This window comes from Juglans regia, chromosome 13 (assembly GCF_001411555.2).
Source record: "Juglans regia cultivar Chandler chromosome 13, Walnut 2.0, whole genome shotgun sequence".
NCBI classification, from domain to species: Eukaryota; Viridiplantae; Streptophyta; class Magnoliopsida; order Fagales; family Juglandaceae; genus Juglans; species Juglans regia.
In genome coordinates, this window is record NC_049913.1 from 5,593,298 (window position 1) to 5,615,413 (window position 22,116).

Below are 22,116 nucleotides of genomic sequence, written 5' to 3' on the forward strand. Positions count from 1 at the left end.
ACCTGCAGGATTTCCAATACCGTTACTAGGCTGTCTAGAAAATGAATTTGCTAGCTAGGTTTCAGAAAATAGAAAAGGCCTAAAAAAAATATTTAGAAGTTAAAATTATCTCAATTTGTCATTATAATTTTTTTAAATTTTAATATAAAATATAATAAATAATTTAATTTTTTTAAATTTTTTTTAAAAAAATAATAAATAATAATATTCTAACAATATTTTATCATCTTAATTTAATTTAATTTAATTTAATTCAATTCAATTTAACATTTAAACATCCTAAAAAGACGTTTTGGACTATTTTTTGTGGTTTAGCTAGAAGGAAGACTTCTCATGGTTTCAGTCTACATTTTCTAAGTTTGGCCCAAAAAACTACGGCCCAATCTTCCTAAACACTGGGACCGAGCCCCTCAAATCACAAACCGTATGTAATACATATTCGCGGGAAAAAATTAATTATTATTTCATATTATTATAGATCACAGTGTCATGCGTTAAAAATGAATTAGGATTTCTCGTGCTTACGTAACGAGATGATATTCGAGTCTCGAAGACGGAAAACGGAGTGTTTTCGTTTCGAAATATTTGCCGAGTTCGCAGTCTCAGTCTCGGCCAAACAAGGAGATGGAAAGAGGAAGTAAACGAAAGAGGGAGGCGAAAATATAGCTGAAACCGAACACTCCCCTTCCACTCTGCTCGTCACCAATCTGCCATACTCTTTCACTAATTCTCAGGTACTCGCTCATATCTCTCGCTTCGTTTGGTTGCCATTTGCCAATAATTGAAAGAATACGAAAACGGAAAGTTTAAACCGAGAGAATTCGGGCTATTTTCAGCATAGTAGCATCAACAAAAGACTCCTTGATCTTAGCATAACGCTCTGTCATTAGATTGTTGTAACCTTAAACAACTGGTGCAACCAAACGGTGTTGGACCTATCGCGCGGTGTTTCATGGTTATGCGGAAGGGTGAGAAAGAATTCTCTCCTTGAAATTTGAAATCTCGGTAGGCATTAGCATGTGGAATGAAATATATTGCTGGAAATAGAGATGTTATTAAGAAAAATAGATATGGACATTGGCATCTGATTGATTGCTTCTTCTCATTTAAATAGATATTATCATATTATCAAACACTAAAAAACAAAGATACTATCAAAACATCGATAATGTATCAGACAACAGAGAAGCTTTGATATCAGCTAGAATAACAAGTTTGACACCACCTACGGTGATCATACTGGTAGCTTGTAGTTTAGCTACAACAATTTGTTGCCGGAACATTGCCAAACAAGTGAGAAGTGACTTGGTATAGGCTTCAGCTTGTGGTTTACTATTTGCACACTAGTAATTTGTTGGTTGGATTTAAAATTTTAATCAAGCACTGATTAATATGCCAAACATTTTTTTTAAATGCTTGCAGGGTTAACTGAGCACCGTGGTTTTGGTTTTGTTCAATTGTAAGTCAATTGCATCGCCCCCACCCAAATTAAGTTTAAGTCTTACCACCTTTTTATTAGTTAGACTAGTTGTGTTACTAGATATATTTAAAACTCAATAATTAGTAATTAATCGGTTCCTTTTTTCCCCTACTGAAAAGCTAGTTATGGCAAGCTTATATTTGGACTTGATGGCCTATTGTGTCCTATTGTGTTGTGATGCGGAAATTTGAAAAATATTTTCATTTTGCCTACATTCTTTTTTGTTAATTTTTAGCCCCTTTTTTTGGTAATTAAAAGGTACTCTTGCATTGTTTGAAGCCTTGCACCTTTAGCATGTATTATGAGCTGAAGAATGGCTCATCAGTTGGAAGTCAGAAAAAATGCTGTCAAGCATGCCATGCGTAGAGCTCCCCTTCAACAGAGAAGATCAAAGGCAGATCAAGGTTGATGTGCCTCCCTTTAGTTATGGATTTGAAACATATCGTGCACTTGTTACATAATCTGATTAACTCAAATCAATGCAAAACCTTCTCATCATTGCTCAAGTTTTTCTTCTATATTTTGATATCTTAAATCAGTGGTTTGTTCCGATGAATTTGCCAAGTCAAAGAATGAAAAGGATGGTAGTGCCTCTGGGGCAGAAAAGGCTTCTTCAAACATGGATGAAATAGGTTTTTGATCCTTATTTATTGATGGTGTTGATGCCGTGTTTCGTGGGCCTGGGCAACTCCATACTGGAAGCACTAGGACTCTTTCCTGTAAGAAGGAGAATGGGGAGCTTAGGGTCCGTGGTATCTTCGACGCTCAATATAGGAGATGAAGAGAGTATATTTTCAAGAGAGTTATCCTAGAAATGTGTGTAGAGGTTAACCTTTCATTGATCGCCGATGATGCCTATTTATACTTGTCGGTCTAACCTTCATGGTAGTGGGGTGTCACTCTGTATGAGATTGGATATCCATGTTGCCTACATGTTGTGTCATGGGACACTTAGGCCTGATGGCGATTGTTCCTGACACAAGATTTTTTGTCGAGCGTATCGAGCCCCGGGTTGCATTGAATGGGGTGTGCCTTCTTCTCTAAGTCTCCCCGTCTCATTAATGCAGGGTGTCCTCCGCTTGCATTCCGATCCTTGGGTCGCATTGAATGCGGCATGCTTTCTTCTCTAAGTCTCCCCATCTCATTAACGCTGGGTGTCCTCCGCCTTGATATTCCTGGGTTGCATTGAATGCGACATATCTTCTTCCCTAAGTTTTTCCCATATATTCTAATTGGATTTCTGAGGTATGCTCAGCCCGGCCCAGACCCTAAGTCTGGGCTTCGACTTGGTCCCTTCTCCTGGTCTGGTCCAGGGGATAACTCCCCTCACAGATGGATTACGTCCTTGCTGTCATTTGTTTTTTTTTTTTAATATTTAAGAATGTAATTATGGCATTTTCTTTTCAGTTATCATTTTAGTTTTTTTATTATTCAATTTGTCACCTGAATTTTGATATTTATAATTGATTCTCTCGAACAAAATCCAGAGGAACATGTGGAAGCCAGAAAAGCAACTGCACTTTCGAATGCTCTGTCCGTTTAAGGGGTTAGTCAGAAAAGCAGAGGTATTCAAACCTTCTCCCATATCTTGTCTAGTTTTTTTCCATGATTTACTATTTTTATTGTATTGTGAAGGGTTGCTAGGACGGTCATATTGGGCGGTCTTCTTGATGATGATATGGCAGAAGATATTTATAGATGAGCCAAATAGATTGGCCCTGTTTTAACTGTAACTTATCCTCTTCCAAAAAAAGAGCTTGAACAATATGGGGTTTCTAATAAGTAAAGATACCAAAAATTTTATAAAAAGAAAACCAAGGGTGTTACCCAAGGATACCAAAGGTATGGAAAGGAGGACACCTAGTTAAGGTGGGGACACTGAGGCCTTGTTTGTTTTCCAAAAACATATCATCTCATCTCATCTCACCTCATCATTACAACTTTCTCAAATCCCCACACAAAATAAAATAAACAATTCAACTTTTTCAAATCCCAAAACAACAATAATATTAAAAAATATATTTTAACAATATTTTATTCAACTTTTTAACTTTAATCTCATCTCATCTCTGAAAACAAACGGGCCCTGAGTGGGAAATTTTTCCCAGCTTTTTTTTTTTTTTGGGGAAGGGGAATTTAATCTTTTCTGATAGTTTTAAGTTTATACGTGTTTGGGTGACTTCATAGGTCTTATTTGCAAGGCCAAACAAATTTATTTTCCAGTTGAAGTTTCCGTAGAAAAAAGGACCCATGTAAAATTGGACATTGAATTAGTTCTGTTTAGGATTTTGAATTGGCCAAAACATGTTACATTTCTCCAGGTATTGATTGTGCAAGATGGATGTAAAATGGCTGTCCTTTATACCGGTGTTAAATCATCAGCACGTGCTTCAGTTGCAATGTTGCAACTTGCACCGGAAAGAGATAAAGGGGCGAATTGTCTGGGCACGCCAGCTGGGTGGGGAGGTAAGTATATGCAAGATAGCTTGTTATAGTTTCGAAGTTGTTCGGATAATCCAAATTCCAGATAGCTGTGTTATGATGACAAACAGCTTGCAAGTTAAAAGGAACAGGGAATTCGAGGAAGGAATCTGTCTTAGGTCACAAAAAACAATCATTCAGAGCGTGTTGGTTGAAATCATAAGCTACATGCCACCGCCATCATTTCCCGTCGGATCAAGTAATATCTCCTCTCGTCTCTTTCCCTTCTTGATGTTGACCGTTTTCTTTTCTATCTGGGTATCTTATGCAATTGATGACGTCGGAATATGGAAAATATTAAATAATAAGAAAATCACAAGTTGGGGTTCTGCTGTAGTTACAATCTATGACAATTCCTTGCATTAAAAGCTTTCTCCATCGAATAATGCGTGTGATCATTTATTATAATATACGCTCAAGTATTCAAGCAGAGATTAGCAACTTCCAGAACCATATCTAATCTAATGGCATGTTTAATCGTGCCACGACTATATATTTTTAGTAATACCAATTTGTTTAGTATTTTTTAGTATAGAAGTAATATATGTATAAATAGATTTTATAAAAATAAATTGACAAGTTTATATAATTTTTCATTTCTTTTATTAATTGATTTACTTATAGGATTCCATTTGCTCTACGGTTGGGATAACAAATGCAGATATATATTTTTTTATCTGAATTAGATTTGGATCCGTCGAGATTGAAGGGGCTCGACCCGCTTCCGGCTTGACAGGGTGGTGCTCTCACCAATTGAACTACAATACCAAGTGTGATCCATTAAATTTGTTTTATAATGAAAACAATTTTATAATTTAAGGCACCACATTTTATATAATTTATGAGTTTAATTTTATAAAATTATTTTATAGTTGGACTATTTTTTATTTTAGAAATACGGCGACGGGAGACAATCCATGCGGTTTTCCTTCATTTTTTGTTGCCCTATACTGTTTTGGCTGTTCTCGATGATTTTTTTTAAGACCCTACCCCCTCCTTTTGCTCTGTAGTAACGCTGACACTAAGCTATCACTTTTTCTATAATTTATCTCTTCGTTTAAGATTCGTTTCACATACGTCAAGTAACTTATTTCTCGTGTATAGGTCGAATTACTATACAAAGAAGAGTTATAAAACTTGCAATTCTTTGGTTTTATATTTAACTGACATATTTTACTAAACACGTAATTTATAAGTTAGGCTTCAAATTGAGTTACAAACGATAATTTTAATAATCCCTTCATTGAGTTCAAAAGACAGTGATAATTCATTTTAAAGATAGTGTAATTTCTTAAAATAAATCAAGTATAAAGAAACTTGCGCATGTAGGCATGGTTAGGGGTGACAATATGTGACACAACCCGTTAGTTTAAGAGTATTGGTATTGGATTAGTCAAATACATTTTCATCTTCAAATTTAACAAATATTATTCATATTTGCTCCACATTGAATTAGCTAAATTATTTTCATCCAAACTATAAGCTACAGTAAATCTATTCTTCTTTTCAAATATGAAAAAAATTATAGCAAGTTTAAAAGTATTTTTTAAGATTATTATATTATAAATATGAGATTTTTATTCATATGAGATTTTACCATCTATATACATATGAGATTATTATATTATAGATTGTTAGATTGTAAAAATAAAAATGAATATAATTTGTTAGAGGTTATTAAAGATTATGAAAATAAAATAAAAATTAATTAAAAAATATAAATAATAAAAAATAATAAAATTTTATTATTATAGAGATTGTGATGACTAATCCAATGTAAATTTTAAGTTTTAAATGATTAGTTAAATGTGAAAAAGTTATATATTAGTCAAAATTTGAAGAATAAGATTACCAACCTAATGCTAATGCTCTAACATGAACACGACACGATAAAAACGGGTTGACCCGTTAAGACACGATTGCTTAACGGGCCAACCTGTTATGACTTGTTAAGAAAGTTAAAGTTACAATTATATCCTTATACTTAAAAATAAAATTGTTGAAATTTTAATTTTGATATTTTTATTGTTTGGATTGTCATTTTTGACTTGTAATTAGTTATATATATATATTTTTTTTATAGATATTGTAATTTTAAAATTTATATAAAATTATTTTAAATTTAACTAGGTGAAACGGGTTAATTTCAGATCTATTTAACTCATTTATATAAACAGATCAAAATAGATTAACACGACAAGATTTAATGAATCGTATTATGATTTGAAATTTTGCTATGATAAATTTAATAAATCGAGTTAAAATTGATTTATATAAATATAAATAAAATCCATTAACACACTTTGACACCCGGCATGGCTTCCCCCATATGGCATGATAGCGAGGGTCAAATAAAAAAAGTCGGTGTTCTCGTAAAGAGACTTTCTTTTCGAAAAAGCATCCAATTGGGGCATCCTATGTGCCATAATTTTCTATAGCCACAGAATCAATCATTTTGACTTCGTTTGTATAGAGCTGACCGACGCCTCTCACTATCGAACACAGTAATTTCGAGATTGATACCACAAGAAAATATTTAAATTTCTCATCTGTTTCCGGTAACGGTAACTTCAAAAAAAATTAAATAATAAGGAACCGTTTTCTTCTCCGGCTCTTTTGCAGAGAAATGGTGGCAGGCTCTAAAATTGATACATTTCTTATCTAAATAGAATTGAAATAAAAATCAAATTATTTTGACACCGATGTTCTAAATAGAATTGATATGTAGTTTGTCTAAATTTAGTTTAGCGTTTATTTTTATATTATTTTTAGCTCCTTCTCCAGTTTTAATACATAGATCGATAGACAAATAGATATATAAATTGAATTTTATAATATTTATTAAGTATTAATTTTTTTAATAACTACACATATTTACTGTTAATGCACCAAAAGATATATATATTTTTTGCAAAGTAGCTTTATCAACAATACTTTTTTGGGTATGATATTTGCTTGTGCGCTATCCATACTCTTCCAGTTTATTGTGTGATGCCTTGATGTATCCGTTGCAGTTAGGGGTGTAAACTTAAATCGAAAAACTAGAAAATCGGACCGAACCGGACCGGTTTTACCGGTTTTGAACCGGTCTGGTCCGGAACCGGTTTTTAAAACGTAAAAACCGGCCGGTTCCGGTTTCGGAATTTTTTGGACCAGACCGGACCGGTTGATTAAAAAAAATAAAAAATAATATTTTTATATATAAGTTTTATATATAATGTATAATTATAAATGTTTATGTAAAATTTTATATATAACATATATATTCATATATGAAATAATTTCTTATTATAATTTATAAATTATTACATAAAATGTTAATACTAAATCACTAAAAGTTTATAACTAATACTAATATATAACTTATAACTCTACCAATAGTCTAATATTAATAATATTATATAGTCTAATATATTAATAAAAGTATAAAACAGTTTTTTTTAAATCAATTTTTTTTTTATAAACAAATTTTTAATGACAAATTGTGAAATTTATATTTTAAAAAAATCGAAAAATCGGACCGGACAGGACCGGAAACTGGTAAAACCGGAAGTATCGGTTTAGGAGGGTAACCGGTGCGTAATCGGTTTTGAAAAATACAAAACCGATACATACCGGTTCGATCCTAAATTTTATCCAAAACCGGATCGGACCGGACCGGTTACACCCCTAGTTTCAGTTGTGTCACGCACATTACCTTCATCCACATTGTCACTGTCACTATGCTGATGTAGCGAAACAGATGGGCTATAGTGAGAGTGGTTGTGAATGATTTCGACACAAATAGACTGTTTTGCTGCAGAATGGTGATCAGATTATAATCTCTTCTTCCCACATTGCATATCGACCAGAATCTCTTCTTCCTACGTTGCATCTCTCTCTCACTCTCTCACACACACACATAGATGCACACATTCTGGATGCCACATTTCTTACGTGAGAATGCGAAATGGTTCGGAGGCTTTGTTTGTTGCAGAGTGGTGACCGAATAGCAACCTCTTCTTCCCACATTTCATCCTGCTCATTACTAGGGGTGTGTGTGTGAGCGTCTGGAGAGAAAATGGAAGCTTACTCAGCTCCCAAGTGGTTTTTGCTCCGTATAGTTCTGTTTCTGAGTCTTCAGCTGGCACAGAGCAGTGTCACCTATGATAGAAAGGCGCTTGTCATTAATGGGCAGAGGAGAATTCTCTTTTCCGGTTCTATACACTACCCCAGAAGCACCCCTCAGGTGAAGTTATTAAACAATACTTTCTCCATTCCATCCCACATTTATCGAAGAAAATGAGGTTGATATGTGAAGTCTCGGTTGCACTTCTCAATTACGAAAAATATGCATATAATGCAGATGTGGGGAAGTCTAATACAGAAAGCCAAAGATGGTGGCTTGGATGCTATAGATACCTATGTGTTTTGGAATGTTCACGAACCTTCTCCTGGCATGGTACTTCTATTTACTCATTTTCTTTCTTGTACTCTCTTGTGTTATTTTTCATACACTTTCTCGTCAATATTGACTGATCAGTTGTGATTTTTTGTTTTCTATTTTTGGGGTTAAGTATAATTTTGAGGGGAGATATGATTTGGTTCGGTTCATCAAGATGATCCAGAAAGCTGGGCTATACGTGCATCTTCGCATTGGGCCTTATGTTTGTGCAGAGTGGAATTTTGGGTAATCAGAATCTCGTTTTTCGGGTGATTAGTGGTTTCTGCTCTTCAAATTCAGTTCTTTTTACTGTTTGTTTGTTTGTTTTTTTTTTTTTTCCTCAGGGGGTTTCCTGTTTGGTTGAAGTATGTTCCAGGCATTAGCTTTAGAACAGATAACGAGCCTTTCATGGTCTCTCTCTCTCTGTGGGTTTGTGTGTGTTAGAATTTAGAATAAAAAACAAGTGATTGATGAAACTGCACAGGCGAAAGTCTGTTCCGAATATGTTGGCGTCTATAACTAGTCAACCATCATCTAAATTCTAAGCTTTGTTACGGAGTACCTTACATTTCTCAGTATTGCAGTTGGCAACGCAAAAATTTACCCAGAAAATTGTTAACATGATGAAGAATGAAAATCTGTTCGAGTCTCAAGGTGGTCCCATCATCCTCTCTCAGGTATCGTTTTGGGGAAATTGACTCCTATAATCCGCAGTTTGCACTATATTATCTGGCATATAAGTCTTTTTGACATACAAATATTTGTGGTCTCTCACGCTTTAGAAACTTTTTTTGGTTGTGTTACAAAGCAAAATAAAATATTCAGCTCTAGTAGGAAGTAACGAACTGCAAATATTGTGCAACTTCATTATGTCCACTTTATTGATTATTTATATATCATTGCACTTATTTTCTGTGTGCAGATTGAGAATGAATATGAACGTGTAAGCAAAGCATTCGGAGCTGCCGGTCATGAATACGTGACTTGGGCTGCAAAGATGGCTGTTGGAATGGATACTGGGGTCCCGTGGGTAATGTGCAAGGAAGCTGATGCCCCGGATCCAGTGGTACTGACAATTATACTTCTTAAACATGATTCATAAATTAACTCTATGTGTCTTCTTATAAGCTAAAATGGTCTCTATTGTCTCTTACAATCTATCAAAGTATTTTTCTATAAGGATTCAAGAATCCCATTAATTGTTCCACTTCTACTATTGGTATATTCTAACTAGTTTGGGCACCTGCCAAGAAGATTTGTTCTTACCTGTAACTCAGTTAAGAGATGATGAAAATATATGGCATGCCACAAAAAACTGATGAAAATGTATTTTTTGCTCTAGAAGTGAAAGATTGATAATCTGTCTCTCTAACCCTTGATAACAGATAAACACGTGCAATGGTTTCTATTGTGACTACTTTTCTCCAAACAAACCTTACAAACCCACACTATGGACTGAGACCTGGAGTGGCTGGTAAGCTTCACATCCACCGTCTTTTTTAAAGCAATGGTCGAAGATATATTAATTCATGTCCTTTCCTTCTGTCTCCTTTTGAAGGTTTACAAAATTTGGTGGCCCAATTCACCATCGACCAGTCCAAGATTTGGCATTTGCTGTTGCTCGGTTCATTCAGAAGGGGGGCTCCTTTGTAAATTATTACATGGTGGGTCACTAGTAATACTCACCCTGCATTCAGCACCTTTTGAAAGTAGTACGCAGCAAAATTTATGCTTGCTAGGACTTTATTCATTCCATTTATGCATTACTTCTAATAAATAATGACAATATGGAAAAGATTTACCTAATATTCTTATTGTTTTCTGCAGTACCATGGAGGAACAAACTTTGGAAGAACTGCTGGAGGCCCTTTCATTACTACCAGCTATGACTATGATGCTCCGATTGATGAATATGGTGAGAAGTTTGAGCCCGTATCCTTAATATCACTAGAAACCCAATTTATAAACTGTCAGATTTTTTCGTAGTGTTAGACATAATTTATTAAGTAATTAATCATTATTAGTAAAAAAATAATTAGTCAGTTTGTCAGACTTGTAACTCATATTTTCACCATCCTGATGTGATAGGCTTGATCAGGCAGCCCAAGTATGGCCATCTGAAGGACCTCCACAAGGCTATTAAGTTATGTGAGCGAGCTTTGCTAACTGCTGATCCTACCATCACGTCCTTGGGAAATTATGAAAAGGTGTGTTGTACTCTCTGTCCTAAGGGGGAGTGGAGAGAAACTTAAAGGATGAATGCCCATTCTATAGTAGATTTTAGTGTAATCTTGGAGCAGCAAATTCAATGCTGCTTCATACTTTCTGTTGAAGTCATGCTTTGCTACAGCTTTTATCCACTTTATAGAGAAACATTAGAGACAGGTTGTAGAACCCCTTTCAGTGACCATCCATCCAAAGCTATGGTCAAAGTATCTTTCAACTCTCACTTCACCTTAGCATTCCCTTTAGTGCTTCTGGTTATAGGATAGTTGTCAAAATGATGCCCCTTTCCTTCTCTCGAAATTGGATTTACTTCATTTGACTTTACCCAGGCACATGTATTCTCTTCCGAGTCAGGAGACTGTGCAGCTTTTCTCTCAAATTATAATCCAAAGTCAGCTGCAAGAGTGACTTTCAATAGCAAGCATTACAAGCTGCCACCCTGGTCCATAAGCATCCTTCCTGATTGCAAAAATGCTGTCTTCAACACTGCCAAAGTAAGTGAATTGCCTGTTGGAACTACTGAATCCATCTTGGTCTGTTGCTAGATTTCATTGATGTTCTACTTATAACAAAAAAAAAAAAAAAAAGATTTCATTGATGTTCTGTGTGAAGCCCAGCGAATTTGGCTATACATACATAATTACGTGTCTATATATACAATAGTCAACAGTTACTTTAAAATATGTGGATCGTTCCCGCCATGATGAAACGTGACTTGTCCAACAGCCTTAATAATACACACTCTTGCTGACATGAATTATTGATGCAAACAAGTCAGGCCCTTTCAAATACTATATAGCTTGAATTTTTTTTTTTCAGTTTGCATATTTCCATGCAATCAAAGCTTATAACACGGTGAGATGCATAACCTTTCTGCCCTCATAATTTCAGGTCAGAGTTCAGACATCCCAAATGCAAATGTTGCCCACTAATGTTGAGCTTCTTTCATGGGATACATTTCATGAAGACATATCTTCAGCTGATGATGGTTCAACAATCAGTGTATTTGGTCTCTTGGAGCAGTTGAACGTCACCAGAGATACCAGTGACTATCTCTGGTACACAACCAGGTGAAATTGAATTCTTCTAATATTTTTTCTTTATTCTAATATTAAGCACATACATGCAGTGATAACAATCTTACGATTCTTACCAGTAAAAATTATGTTTCTAGTGTTGATATCAGTTCATCAGAATCGTTTCTGCATCAAGGCCAACTTCCAACTCTTACTGTGCAGTCAACTGGCCATGCCATGCATTTATTCATTAATGGGCATCTTGCAGGTACCTTGTTCAATTCAATCTCTTGATTTCACAGAAAGCCAGCAAATACAACTGGACTGAACTTTGTTATTCAGTTGGCTTAAAAAATAAAAAGAGAGGTTCAAGTTTTATTACATGTTAAACAGTTGCTGATTTTTATGTGATGTGATGATAGGCTCGGCCTTTGGGACTCAGGAGAGCTTGAGATTTACTTTTACAGGGAATGTTGATCTGAGACCAGGAAGTAACAAAATTTCACTACTCAGTATAGCTGTTGGACTGCCAGTTAATACTTCAATCCCCACTTCTTTTCTGACTCTGATTATCAGTATCACATAATACTTCAACAGGTTACTATATTGCTTGGCCAAGTATGTCCTAGCAGCTTAACATAAGTCAAGCAAACATGTTACAAGAAAAACTTGAGATTATAATTTCAGTAGCTTTTGTAACTTCCAATGCTCGGTATCTGACCTATTTGAATTCTGTATACAAATAAATTGCTCTTTGACATGGAATATTCTTCAAATTAATTCAACTGATAGTTTATTTCGGTACTGTTGGTGTTGAAGAACAATGGTCCACATTTTGAGATGAGGAAAACGGGAATCCTTGGACCAGTTGTCATACATGGGTTAGACCAGGGAAAAAGGGACTTGTCCCAGCATAAATGGTCATACAAGGTCTAAAAATCTGACTTCTGCATATTTTGAGGACTTCCAATCGTTTGATGAACTTATACCTAACAAGTGCATCTTTATACAGGTTGGGCTTAAGGGAGAAGCCATGAATTTAGGTTCTCCCAACTCAATCTCATCAGTTGATTGGATGCAAGGGTTCTTAGCGGCAGAGAAACAAAAGCCTCTGACATGGTATAAGGTATGGAAAATGAAATGAGTCCTTGACACAATCCTTTTTTGTTTCCTCTTTATTCTGTTTGACATTTTACTTGAACCTGTAGACCCATTTTGACACACCGGAAGGAGAGGAGGCCTTGGCTTTGGACATGAGTAGCATGGGGAAGGGTCAAGTGTGGATCAATGGGGAGAGCATTGGTAGATATTGGAATGTCTATGCTAATGGTAATTGCAATGGATGCAGTTATTCTGACACATTCCGGCCTATAAAGTGTCAATTCGGTTGTGGCAATCCAACTCAAAAATGGTACAGAATTTCTAAAAACTCCCTGATTGAGATAAAACTGAGGATTAAATGATGGTATATATATATATTACTTGCTCACCTTCTAATATTATGATGTTAGGTACCATGTTCCTCGGTCATGGTTGAAGCCAACTAAAAATCTTTTGGTAGTTTTTGAGGAAATTGGTGGGGATGCTTCCAGAATTGCACTCGTAAAAAGATCGGTTAAAAGTATCTGTGCTGAGGTATCTGATTATCACCCAAACATTGAGAATTGGCATACCGAGAGAGATGGAAAATCTGAGGTTCTAGACATTCCAAAGGTTAGCCTACATTGTGGACGTGGGCAATTCATTTCTGCAATTAAATTTGCAAGTTTTGGAACTCCATCTGGGACTTGTGGGAGTTTTGAGCATGGGAGCTGTCACGCCCCAAGCTCTCTGGCTATCTTTGAGAAGGTACTCAGACTGCTCTTTAATTTCTTCAGACCACATTCATTAAACATTCAAATTTTCAAATTAACATCATTTCAGACCCAATCAAGATCTATGTTCAATCCTAAATTCACATATATCGTGTCCTTATTTCCAGAAATGCGTAGGTCAGCAGGAATGCTTGGTGACTGTATCAAACAGTAACTTTGGTGCAGACCCATGTCCAAACATATCAAAAACATTATTGGTGGAAGCTGTTTGTGCCCCTGCTGCGGATGCTACAACTACCAGACCCAATTAGAGGTTTTGAGAACAATAAAAGAAATTGTAACTCCATACCTAAATTGGAACCATTTAATTCATTTCAAAGTGTATCGGAAATGGAGTCTAACGAACAAGTATGGGGAACTGAGTTATAGTTAGGATTGTGAAAGTGTCACGTTTATATGTATTGCAAATTGAAGTAAGGTGTAGGTTAGGTTTATAAAGCTGGAGGTGCTTTCATACAATTTTAATCCAAAATAAAGAAGCTTCTCGATCATAATGCCTAAAGAACCTGACCCTTCATGATGTTGTCGCAGATTCCTCCCCCTCGTGTTATAAAAAATAAAAAATAAAAATCCTCCCCCTCGTGAATCGTGGTCAGGAATCTTGATCACATGATAATATTGAGAATGTAGCACAGTGCTCTTTTTAAAACTATTGAGAATGTACCTTAAAGTGTACCAAAGTCAACAAATGGGGCTGAAATGTCAGATGATAGACCTGATGGGCTGTCCTTTTATTTGATGTCAATAATGGACTTTAATGGGGTCTCATTACTTCTTATCTAATCTATTTGGATTGTTTTTTAATTGAGATTAAATAAAATAAATTGAGTTGAGATTAAAATTAAAAATTAAATAAAATATTATTAATTTTTTTAATATTTTTTATTAATTAAAAAAATTAAATTATTTATTTTATTATATGTAAAAATTTAAAATAATTATAATAATTAAATGAGATTAATTGATAAAAATTATAAAAATAAACGAGTAATAAATGTAAATGAGGTTCGAATTCAAGCACAAAGCAAGCAATTACTCAGGTTGGCAACTCAAGATCCATAATTTTTTTTAAATTAAACTCATTTAAATTAATTTTATATATTTTAATTTAAAAAATTAAATCTATCTCAATCTAAAAAAAAATTAAACTATCTTAACGAGTTTTATAAAATATTATTATTTATAATTTAATTCAGCTTTAAATTAATTTTATATATTTTAATTTAAAAAATTAAAACTATCTTAATCTAAAAAAAAATTAAGTTCATCTTAATGAAATTTATAAAATATTATTATTTATAATTTAATTCAACTCATTTTAACATTTAAATTGAGCTAAAAAAGCCTTGACTTCTTAGGCCAAGCTTCTAAGAAACGACTACGAGGACTAATGCAGCACTAGATAGGGTTGAAAGTTCTGTTCTTTCAAAAAACTCCTTTCGAGCATTCTCATTTGATTGGTCAAATTCATCTTTAAAATTTAGTTAATATTATACTTTTTTATATTTGTCTATTTTATTTAAATTTAATCTCCATATTGGATTAACTATTCACACTCTATATAATAATAAAATATTATTAAATTAATAATTTTTTTATTTAATTTATTTATATCACATTTTACAATTCTACCAATTTAATATTAATAATAATTATATTCTAATTAAATTAATATTAAAAAAATCATATTTTCAAATGTCATTTAATGCTAATAAAAAAATTGAGATTAAACTTAATTGGAGTAAAAATTTATTATTTTAATATTTTGTGAATCAATTGTGGTTTTCTATATTTGGCTAATCACTGTAACAGAAATTCAAATTATTTTGGAGATAGCCAATCCAATGTAGAGTCTTTTTAGTACAAATTATCTAAATTGTAGCTAATCTCCTCATTTGGCCAAGCCAATGAGGATGCTCTAATATAGAAATTCTTATATAATAAAATAAATTAATAAGAAGAGACTTGAATAATGAGTTAAGATAAAATAATTTAAGATAAAAATTAAAAATAAAATATTATTTTTTAATATTATTATTATTTTAAGATTTGAAAAAAATAAATTATTTGTTAAATTTTATATAAAAATTTAAAATAATTATAATGATTAAAAGTGGTCTTTTGCCGGTGTATCGGGTCTTCTAGTTGTTATTCTCCTATGTTCATGTTTTTCCTAATCAGCGATCAAGACGATGTGGTCGTGATAATCTCCTACAGTTGGACCAGATTAACAAAACGCAACGCACCCCTCTCGACTACGGCGTTTAGTCGTATGTTTATAATCTGTTTATCAGACTTTGTTAAAACCATTTTTGAGCGACATTCCCTTGTGGGACTAGGTTGGAGTCAAGCTTTTGACTTATCTCATTTTTCTTTTTATTTTGGTGTTTTTTTTGTTTGTTTTGAAAAGATTGTCGGGAATTTCCACCTTACTGAATCTTATATCATTGTAACCGTTTAGTTTATCTATACTATGTTTAACTTGTTCAAAAAAATAAAATAAAATAAAAATGGATAGACCTGTCCTGGACTCCGCCATCCGAAAATCATTCTCTGGTATGTCCCTATGCAATATTAGATGCTCACCCACTCAAAAAACCAAAACTTATACATCACCATGGTTCTAGTTAGGATTCGTTTATTTGAGATGAGATGAGATGATATAAGATTAAAGTTAAAAATTAAATAAAATATTATTAAAATATATATTTTTAATATTATTTGTATTCTTAAATTTTAAAAAAATTGAATTATTTATTTTATTTTATATAAAATTTTTAAAAAATTGTAATAATTATATGAAATAAGATGTGATGAATTGAGAGAAGAATTGTAAAAACAAACAAGCCCTTACTGTTCTTAATTTTTTAAGCATTTTCCAAGAAAATCTCCTTTCAAATCTGCATCCCAGGTTAATCATATTTACAAAGATTCTTAATCATCAAGATAATATATGATTTTGAAATTATTTATTGAAAGATGATTGATAGGTGATGATAAAAAAAAAAAAAAAAAAGATTTACGAATATTATTTTTAATTCAAGATAAATAATGCAATCAATGTTCCAACTTAAATAACGATTCTTTAATTAACTTAGTTAAAAATCTTGTAGGATATAATAAATAAGTTGAATTATTTAATTAAGAGTGATGTCATATATCAAGATCTTCCTTTTTTTAAATAATAAATTAAAAAGTTGATAGACAATTAATCTCATTAAGATGAGAGTCTAACTAGGATTTATAACATTTCTCATTAGTTAATACAGTTATAAAAATCGAAAACTGCGAACTTTTTTATGAAAAATATTAACTAAAAAAGACTAATCAATTTCGTAATGATTTATTTCACACAATTTAGAAGGATCGACGGTACACGTTCAGACAGCACATTTAAACCGACCACGTCGGATTCGAGTCCGGCACTCCGCATTTAGTACATTGCCAAGATTCTACATTAACACAAAAGTCTTCTACATTCTACTATTAGAAAGAAACACGCTGGATAAACCCAAATCCACATCGATGCTGACGTGGCTTCGTATCGATCCATATTCACTCCTCAACGTGCCACAAAAAGGCCCCTGATATTCCCGTTATTTGCGAAGCTACCCCTCCTCTTAAATCGGAAGCTCAATCTTTACCCAAAACAGACGCTGATAAAAGCCGCGACGCCACCGCCTAATCTATGAACCGCGAAGCACCAAATCGAAACTTCTTGGAAAAAGAGTTGAACGAATATTAAATTTTTTTTTCCTGGTTTTGCTGTGTGTGTCTCTTGTCCTTGTGCATGTCTTTGTATTCTTCGCGGCGCTCCCATGGCCAAACCCAAGGCTCCAAGACGAACCCTTGACTCTTACACGGTCAAACACATCAACAAAACCATCCGAGGTAAGCACTCTCTCTGTCTCTCTCACTCACTTGTGCCACTTTTCCCTTTTAATTTTGCCTAGAAACTAACAACTCCTTAATCCCCTCTCTCCGTGCTAAAAAAAACTAAGAGTGAGAAAACTATCTGACTTGACTTCACCAAATGTTCTCAGCCGGGGACTGTGTCCTCATGCGGCCGTCGGATCCATCGAAGCCGTCGTACGTGGCGAAGATCGATCGGATTGAAGCGGACGGCCGTGGGGCCAACGTGAAGGTCCACGTCAGATGGTACTACCGGCCCGAGGAGTCGATCGGCGGCAGACGGCAATTCCACGGCTCCAAGGAGGTTTTCCTCTCGGATCACTTCGACGTCCAGAGTGCCGATACCATCGAGGGCAAGTGTACGGTCCACACATTCAAGAGCTACACCAAGCTCGATGCCGTCGGGAACGAAGACTTCTTCTGCCGTTTCGAGTACAATTCCTCTACTGGAGCTTTCAATCCCGATAGAGTCGCCGTGTATGTAAGCGAATCATTCGGTTGAGTCTGGTTTCTTGTTTTAAGTTTATAGTTATTGACATTTTATTTGTGTTGCTTGTGAAAATGATGAGTACGCAGGGATTTTTTTTATCACATATATATATATATATATATATATATATATCTTTGTTCGTGCCAACCATTCTATTCACTATCCGGCGTGGTGAACATCCACAATGTTGATGTGAAATGATTTAATTTATAAGGTTCAAATTTATAAAATCTTCTTACATATTAAATCATGTCACACCATCAGAGGTATGCAGTGTGTACTCCACTCCAGTTTATGAATAGAAATTTCTTGTTCGTATACATGAATTATTGCTGAAAACTTATGGGATCGCCGTGCCGAATCTCGGTAGCTTTTTAGAGAAAGGTTTCTTTTAGTTTAATGCATGGAAGGAATTACATACTACGATTCGGGCTGAAGAAATAGATTTTTTTAATCAATGTATATACCTCAAATATTGTTATTTTATTTTTTCATCCCTCACGCTCTGTTTATAGCCAATTCAACTCATATTGTACATAAGCATAATGTGGAATCGGGCGTATTAATTAGAACATTTTTTAGGTAGTTCAGAAAAAGCCTCAGAATGATAATTAGAATATTTTCATTGTCCATTTAGTTGCTTCATTTGCGTTCTTGTTAGTAATATTTGGCAAGAAATGTGAACCAAATTTGGTATTTTGCTTACTTTCATTAATGATTCGCAGGTAAGTTTCTTCTCCTTCTCCCTGCTATATCAAATAACAAAACTTCTATTTGAAGATTTCATTTGCTTTCACTATTTGAAATTTGTAGTACTCTTTTTATATCTCTGTCTACCTGCTGGCTGAGTTTGATATAGTGCATATACCTGCACTCTTTTTAGTGTATATATCAAGATTTCGTGCAAACCACTCTTTTTATGACATGCATGGCATGACATGGTAAAGGTATGGGTACCAGATGGATTTAAACAAAATGATGAGCTTGACACTTGGACTTGTACCTGCAGTCCCTATGCTCTTACCCGAAGTTGTGTGACACTGTATTTTATGTCCAGCATAAGCAACCGTTTAGATATTAATTGGGATTGTTTTTCTACTCTTAGGGCTGTCATTCTTTGGTGAACTTAATGATTTTATTTTATCTTCACCATGGCAGACTTTTGTTGCATGTCTTTTGGACTATAAGCTTCACTTTTGCAACATGGGGTCATCAGATTTCAGAGCTGATTCAGTATTTCTTATTTTATTTCAGTTTGCTTGAGCTCTTATGGCTTATTGCTTGTTATATTGTTGCAGGTATTGCAAGTGTGAGATGCCTTACAACCCTGATGATCTAATGGTTCAGTGTGAAGGGTGCAGTGACTGGTAAGTTGAATGCTGTCGATGTATACCATTGAAGATATTGACATTTTAATTTCCGAGATATAGTGATTAAATTTCTACATGATTGAAGCTTTTTTTCATGAGTAATTAAAAAAGTATTAGTTATGTAGAAAATTTATTTACTCAGGAAGTTCCTTAAAAAATATCATGGATTTATGTTGAAGAAATCTAACAACTGTACAACTCAGTAAAAGGTATGTCGTTAATATGAATTGTCTAAGAAAAGATATTTTATTTATAATATGAATTCTTCAATACCAGTTTAAAATTTCATATAGCTTTTTAAAAAATCCTTGGCTTATGGGCCATGATCGTTCATTTGCATGTAATCAGCAACATGAAACCAATTTAAGTGTGACAGCTTGCCATGAGAATGTGATGAAAAGCAGTACTCAGAATTCATCGTTGAATATAAATTACCCTGTTGTCCTGCTTTTTGTACATTTCTTTCGAAGATTATGCTAATTTCAAATGAGATGCATGTGTCTCTGATGCAGCCTTGCAAAGGGTATCTATTTGCTTCGTTCATGTAATTATCAATTGTTGCCGATTTAGAGTTTATATGTGAGTTACATGTAATCTCAGATGGATTCAATGGCTCACAAATCTGAAAGATGTTTTAGGAAGATTACAAAGTGTTGGTAATCACTTGGCATGTTGCTATGCTTCAGCAACGATGACTATAGACATAAGAAAAATTTTACTCATTATCCCCATACCACACACCACACATGATTTTTTAATTTTTTTTCCTTACCAAATGTGTGTTATATGGATGATGAGTAGAAGAATTCAATTAGTTTAATAGGAATAAAACAGAAATAAAAAATAAAAATAAATGTAGTGTATGGTGTGTGGGATGATGAGTAGCAAAGTTCTTAACATTGAATGGAGTGTCTGATAAATTCTTCAAAAGAAAAAAATAAAAGAAAAAAGTGGAGGGCTATTAATCCCCAGTAAGTTGGCCTCTTAAATAAAAAAACATATAAAAAATATAACAGTGAATTGAGTATGAGAGGCATGTCTTAAGAAATAAGTTTTTCTTTCTTTCTTTCTTTCTATACATTTACTTTAAAGAGCCTCTTAAGTTCGAGGGTTCGAGTTATTTGCTTGAGCCTGGTTGCAAGGCTAGAAAGGTATGAAATTCACCTGCCTCTTAAAATAGAATTTACTTTTATGTCTATCTTTGACTCTCTCTCTCTCGCTCTCTCTCTCTGAGGGGTGGAGAAGAGAGGTTGGTGGTTGCTTTCTGCGAATAGAATTTGGAGATTTTAAATGCATACAATCTCCAGCATGTTACTTTTAATTCAGGTTTCATCCTGCTTGTATAAACATGACTGTGGAGGAAGCTAGAAGACTAGATCATTTCTTTTGTGAAAATTGTTCCTCTGAAGGTCAGAAGAAGTTGCAGAGTTCTCATGCTTCCAGACACTCGGATATGAAGGTATTTGCATCCATTGAAGTTCCCTCCGTTTGACAGCATTTCGTTCCATCCTGTGTTAGGTATACGTAGACTCAAAATGTGCTTTCCAAATTGAGATGTTGGATATGTTTATGCATTGATCTTTCTATTGTCATCGTCATGTTTCTCATCAAGGGTAATTATTCCCCCTCGAGGTGTTATTATTTGTCTTTTACTTGAGTTATGCTACACGATTTCACGAACAATTGTTGGAACCAAGTACCAGAAGACAGGATTATCACACAGTTTAGGAAATTGTTGCTCTATAATCAATGTTCATGTGCAACTATGATGTTTCAGGTGGAGACAAAACGACGTCGGAGGTGACTCGGCACATAAACATAAGGTAGAGTTATAACACGGAGGAACTGGATCTTCTTTATCTTCTAGTGTTGGGTAGGCTTCAAGCAAACACGGAGGCTCTATCACTCACAGGCTCTGGTTATTCACGAGTTGATGGGAGAGGGGAAATGGTTTAAAAACGTCCGTCATGTCTGTTTGTTTTAAGGGGGTAATCGCCCTTTTACCTTAAAGGTCAAGGTCAAGGTCAAGGATGTGTTTGGTTGTCAGTAATCATGTAATATAATCTCTCTTCCTTCAGTTTCATGTTCATGAATTAGGAATGTGTCTGCTAATTACCTCAAAAAATAGAAATGTGTATAGACGAGGGTGTTCTCAACTTAAGAGCAATAGATACGGGTTTTTTAATGTATCTACTGTGGTATATACCATCTTGGACCTTGCTACTCCCAACTGCAAATGTATGACATCGTCATTATATACTCTTACGTAATCTCTTTCTCTCTCTCTCTCTCCCTCTCTATCTAGTAATGATCATTTGTCACTCTTTTCTTATGAATTCATAAAAACATGTTCAATCTTTTTAGAAAAATTATATTCCTAAGCTTCATACACCACACACCATCTTTTTTATGATTTCTTTAATTTTATTTTCTTATCAAATATGTGGTATATGGATTATGAGTAGAATAATTCAATTATTTTAAGAATAATAAAATAAAATAAAAAACTTTAAAAAAATTTTGGTGTGTGGTGTATGGGCTTATGAATAGTAATGCTCATCTTTTTATGGTAGCTACGGACAATCAGCATGATCTCTTTTTTCATTAGTAGGCCTTAGTAAGGTGAGTCTACTAAGGTCTCGTTTGTTTTTGTAGATGAAATAAAATGAGTTGAAATAAAAATTTAAAGTTGAATAAAATATTATTAAAATTATTTTTTTAATATTATTTTTATTTGAATATTTGAAAAAAATAAATTGTTTATTTTATTTTATGTAAACATTTGAAAAAATTATAATGATTAAATAAAATGTGATGAGACGTGAAATTTTATGAAAATAAATT

The 22,116-nt window shown here is 33.9% G+C and overlaps 2 protein-coding genes across 6 annotated transcripts; both read left to right on the plus strand.

The window, feature by feature from the left end:
• The first annotated feature begins 570 nt into the window (after nucleotides 1-570).
• On the plus strand, nucleotides 571-13,996 carry LOC108987000 (beta-galactosidase 3-like). Of its 2 annotated transcripts, XM_018959829.2 has the most exons (24): nucleotides 571-734; nucleotides 1,423-1,459; nucleotides 1,739-1,884; nucleotides 2,968-3,045; nucleotides 3,802-4,219; nucleotides 8,094-8,189; nucleotides 8,307-8,402; nucleotides 8,518-8,630; nucleotides 8,729-8,795; nucleotides 8,969-9,061; nucleotides 9,307-9,450; nucleotides 9,770-9,858; nucleotides 9,943-10,048; nucleotides 10,212-10,299; nucleotides 10,473-10,591; nucleotides 10,940-11,104; nucleotides 11,502-11,680; nucleotides 11,785-11,894; nucleotides 12,049-12,158; nucleotides 12,446-12,556; nucleotides 12,639-12,752; nucleotides 12,835-13,037; nucleotides 13,138-13,474; nucleotides 13,608-13,996. In XM_018959829.2, the coding sequence occupies exons 5-24, from the start codon at nucleotides 3,818-3,820 to the stop codon at nucleotides 13,749-13,751; spliced, it is 2,886 nt and encodes a 961-aa protein (XP_018815374.2). In that variant the 5' UTR covers nucleotides 571-734; nucleotides 1,423-1,459; nucleotides 1,739-1,884; nucleotides 2,968-3,045; nucleotides 3,802-3,817; the 3' UTR covers nucleotides 13,752-13,996. The 2 variants fall into 2 exon arrangements, with proteins under 2 accessions (XP_018815374.2, XP_018815372.2); XM_018959827.2 differs by lacking the exons at nucleotides 571-734; nucleotides 1,423-1,459; nucleotides 1,739-1,884; nucleotides 2,968-3,045; nucleotides 3,802-4,219 and having other exon boundaries at nucleotides 7,647-8,189.
• A 3,193-nt stretch (nucleotides 13,997-17,189) lies between these two features.
• On the plus strand, nucleotides 17,190-21,535 carry LOC108986983 (chromatin remodeling protein SHL-like). Of its 4 annotated transcripts, none has more exons than XM_018959805.2 (5): nucleotides 17,190-17,391; nucleotides 17,544-17,889; nucleotides 19,201-19,269; nucleotides 20,682-20,790; nucleotides 21,050-21,535. In XM_018959805.2, the coding sequence occupies exons 1-4, from the start codon at nucleotides 17,319-17,321 to the stop codon at nucleotides 20,746-20,748; spliced, it is 555 nt and encodes a 184-aa protein (XP_018815350.1). In that variant the 5' UTR covers nucleotides 17,190-17,318; the 3' UTR covers nucleotides 20,749-20,790; nucleotides 21,050-21,535. The 4 variants fall into 4 exon arrangements, with proteins under 4 accessions (XP_018815350.1, XP_018815349.1, XP_018815347.1 ...); XM_018959804.2 differs by having other exon boundaries at nucleotides 17,192-17,391; nucleotides 20,682-20,731; XM_018959802.2 differs by having other exon boundaries at nucleotides 17,192-17,391; nucleotides 20,599-20,790; nucleotides 21,050-21,162.
• Nucleotides 21,536-22,116: the final 581 nt, after the last annotated feature.

Bases quoted from the DNA above. Each gene is read 5' to 3' on its own strand.
- LOC108987000 (XM_018959829.2), top strand. From the start codon at position 3,818: ATGGATGTAAAATGGCTGTCCTTTATACCGGTGTTAAATCATCAGCAC. The intron at 8,190-8,306 runs GTGAAGTTATTA...CATATAATGCAG, and splicing joins ACCCCAGAAGCACCCCTCAG to ATGTGGGGAAGTCTAATACA. The intron at 8,631-8,728 runs GTAATCAGAATC...TTTTTTCCTCAG, and splicing joins TGTGCAGAGTGGAATTTTGG to GGGGTTTCCTGTTTGGTTGA.
- LOC108986983 (XM_018959802.2), top strand. From the start codon at position 17,319: ATGGCCAAACCCAAGGCTCCAAGACGAACCCTTGACTCTTACACGGTC. The intron at 17,392-17,543 runs GTAAGCACTCTC...AAATGTTCTCAG, and splicing joins CATCAACAAAACCATCCGAG to CCGGGGACTGTGTCCTCATG. The intron at 17,890-19,200 runs GTATGTAAGCGA...ATATTGTTGCAG, and splicing joins AATCCCGATAGAGTCGCCGT to GTATTGCAAGTGTGAGATGC.